General features: G+C 35.0%; 1 protein-coding gene across 1 annotated transcript; it reads left to right on the top strand.

Moving 5' to 3' along the window:
* The first annotated feature begins 961 nt into the window (after positions 1 to 961).
* Positions 962 to 1,327, top strand: LOC136041568 (uncharacterized). The gene has a single exon (XM_065726254.1). It carries the CDS (start codon positions 962 to 964, stop codon positions 1,325 to 1,327), a length of 366 nt encoding a protein of 121 aa, XP_065582326.1.
* The last annotated feature ends 1,338 nt before the right edge of the window (positions 1,328 to 2,665 follow it).

Below are 2,665 nucleotides of genomic sequence, written 5' to 3'. Positions count from 1 at the left end.
TCAAGGGAGATCGTATCGAACCAACGGTCCTAGAACATTGGGAGAGGATTCATTTGTGTGGAAATTAAAACTTTGGATGTCCGTCTTATTTGAACAAATGATCAGACGGCTACTAGCCCCCATCCCACCTTTTGTCTAGCATAGTCGAAAGGTTCCAAAACTATACCTTTAGACTTAACATGATCCACACAGGCCCTGAGGATAGGTCTGGTAATGAAAGTATGCTAAGGGTAATTTGCCAAGGATAATGTACGAGCTATGAAAACCAGTTTCATAGCCACAAAAAAATAACGATGACAGAATGAACTGGACTTATATAATTTTGGTTATATATTTGGACATTAGGGGACGGGGGTAAGTTTAGGTTACTTTAGACCCCCCCCCCCTAATGTGCAAGTATATAGCCCACATTATGTTATAATATAAACTAAAGTATTACATTTTCATCATGTTTTGGCACATTTCACTAGGATTAACATAAATTTACTTCCTGGGTGTGTTCCATATAATTAAAAAATACGTCTTTTTATTATTATAGGTGTAATAAGGCCGATGCTTATCAAAATTTGTGAAGAGTGGGATAAATCTCTTCCAAGAAAATATAAAAAGGTCATTTTCAAAATTGACAGTGGTTTCAATGGTGATGGAATTGAAATGGGGGAATTACGTGATGTTATACGAGAGCTTAACAAAAGACAGTCCATGCGTTATGATGGCATATGCGCCCTTCATTTACGAAATGGGTCTGATAAGCTTATGTGTCATCTTTCTTTGTTGTACCAAATGGTTTTTTGCTGCGGTATAGCTCCATATTCTTTTTGTGTTGGTCTTATTTCACCGATTCTAAAAAAAAGGGAAGGATCCGTCTGAATGCTCATCGTATCGACCTATAACTGTTTCAAGCGTTTTTGCTATGGTGTTTGAATTACTTATTATTAATATCCTACGTTCTATCTGTTACATGCCTCCTCACCAGTTTGGCTTCCAGCCTAAGTTTGGTTTCTTCCATGCTCTAAAATGTCTGTGCAATTTGTTGATCGATGCAAATAAATCCGGTGGTACTCTAGCGCTTGGAACATACGATGTTCGTAAAGCATTTGATTCGTTGTTGCATCCCCAAGCAATGAATGAGATTTTGAACCGTGGTGTATCGCTAGACTTAGTTAGACCTCTTTTGTACATGTACTGCCATATGAAAGCAAAAATACGTACACCTGGAAGCAATTTGCTGACTGATGATATACCAATTCATATCGGGGTTAAGCAGGGTGCGGTTACTTCTCCCACGGTTTATAATAATGTAACGCTTCCAGCTCAACTAGACTAAAAAGTAAATAGTTTGAATATTCTTTTTTTTTGGGGGGGGGAATGAGGTTTTGAATCAACAAGAATAAAAATAAAAATAAAAGTAGATTTTTCGATTAGACCACCGGTAACCAATTTTCAGTGATCGGGGTATAAGCCAAGGGTACCAATTCTTGAAAAGATAGGGAGGAAGCTAGGATTTTGTTCTGTTCTCTGCATTAAGCCAAAAAGGCATTATTCAAAATTTCAAGGGTAATTTTCTCTTGGGTAAAACTTCAATCCAAAGGTATTTTTCACATATTGGAGAGGTACTTTTACCCCTTCCTGTAGAAGCGCGTGTATAGACACGGTAAAGAAACAAAACAATAATTGATTACAATGATAACGAGCATTATAATTCTAATGATTTCTATTCAATGATCTAGCGATTTAAGATCTAATTCAGCAATTTTTTTCAACAATCTAGAGATTTTTCTTTCACCGGATGGCAACCCTGGTTTCCTGGCGATAAACGAGCTAATACAAGCCCTCTAAAATATTATCCTTTTCCTGTTTTTTCAAGAAGTTCATACTTCTTTTACAAGACCAATTTGAGCAATATTGAGATTTTAACCACATAATCATCTAGACCAGGAAATGATCAAAACATGTATATATATATATATATATATATATATATATATATATATATATATATATATATATATATATATATATATATATATATATATATATATATTGTTTTATTTTGATCATACACTTCGTGGTAACAAACTGTAAGTAAGGAGCGACTCGGCTCCATAGTAACCGAAACTCTAAAAAACAGAATTTTAATATTAATACATACATCAAAAGAATCAGTGTATAATGCTGGTTTCCAAATATATATGATTCATCAAGTTTAGTGTTACACATCGAAAGTAACGAGCCTGAGAAAATTTGCTTGATTTTTGAAATAGGGGGGGGCACCCTTAGAAATTAAAGAAATCTTTATGAAAATCACATCATCAGATTCTGCATACCAAAGAACTCTACTGTAGAAGTTTATAGATTCTATCTGCAAATATGTGGAATTTTGCTATTTTTGCCAGAAGACAGATTACAGATGGGTGTTTGTTTTGCTTTCAGGGGTGATTGTATCGAAATAATGGTCCTAGAAGATCGGAAGAGGACACGGTCGAACGGAAATTTACAGTTCTAGTTTTCTTTTTAATTGACCAAAATGACTGGAGGACAACTGGGCCCCCTCCAACGCCCGTTTTTTTCCTAATATTATCTTATCAAAATTTTAAGATTGCCATTTTGTTCAGTATAGTTGTAAGATAAGTAACTGTCTTTAGGTATAAAATGACCCCCTCAC

The sequence above is a fragment of the Artemia franciscana genome, unplaced genomic scaffold, assembly GCF_032884065.1.
Source record: "Artemia franciscana unplaced genomic scaffold, ASM3288406v1 PGA_scaffold_30, whole genome shotgun sequence".
Taxonomy (NCBI): Eukaryota; Metazoa; Arthropoda; class Branchiopoda; order Anostraca; family Artemiidae; genus Artemia; species Artemia franciscana.
The sequence above is the reverse complement of the archived record's forward strand: the minus strand, read 5'-3'. Positions and strand labels throughout refer to the sequence as shown.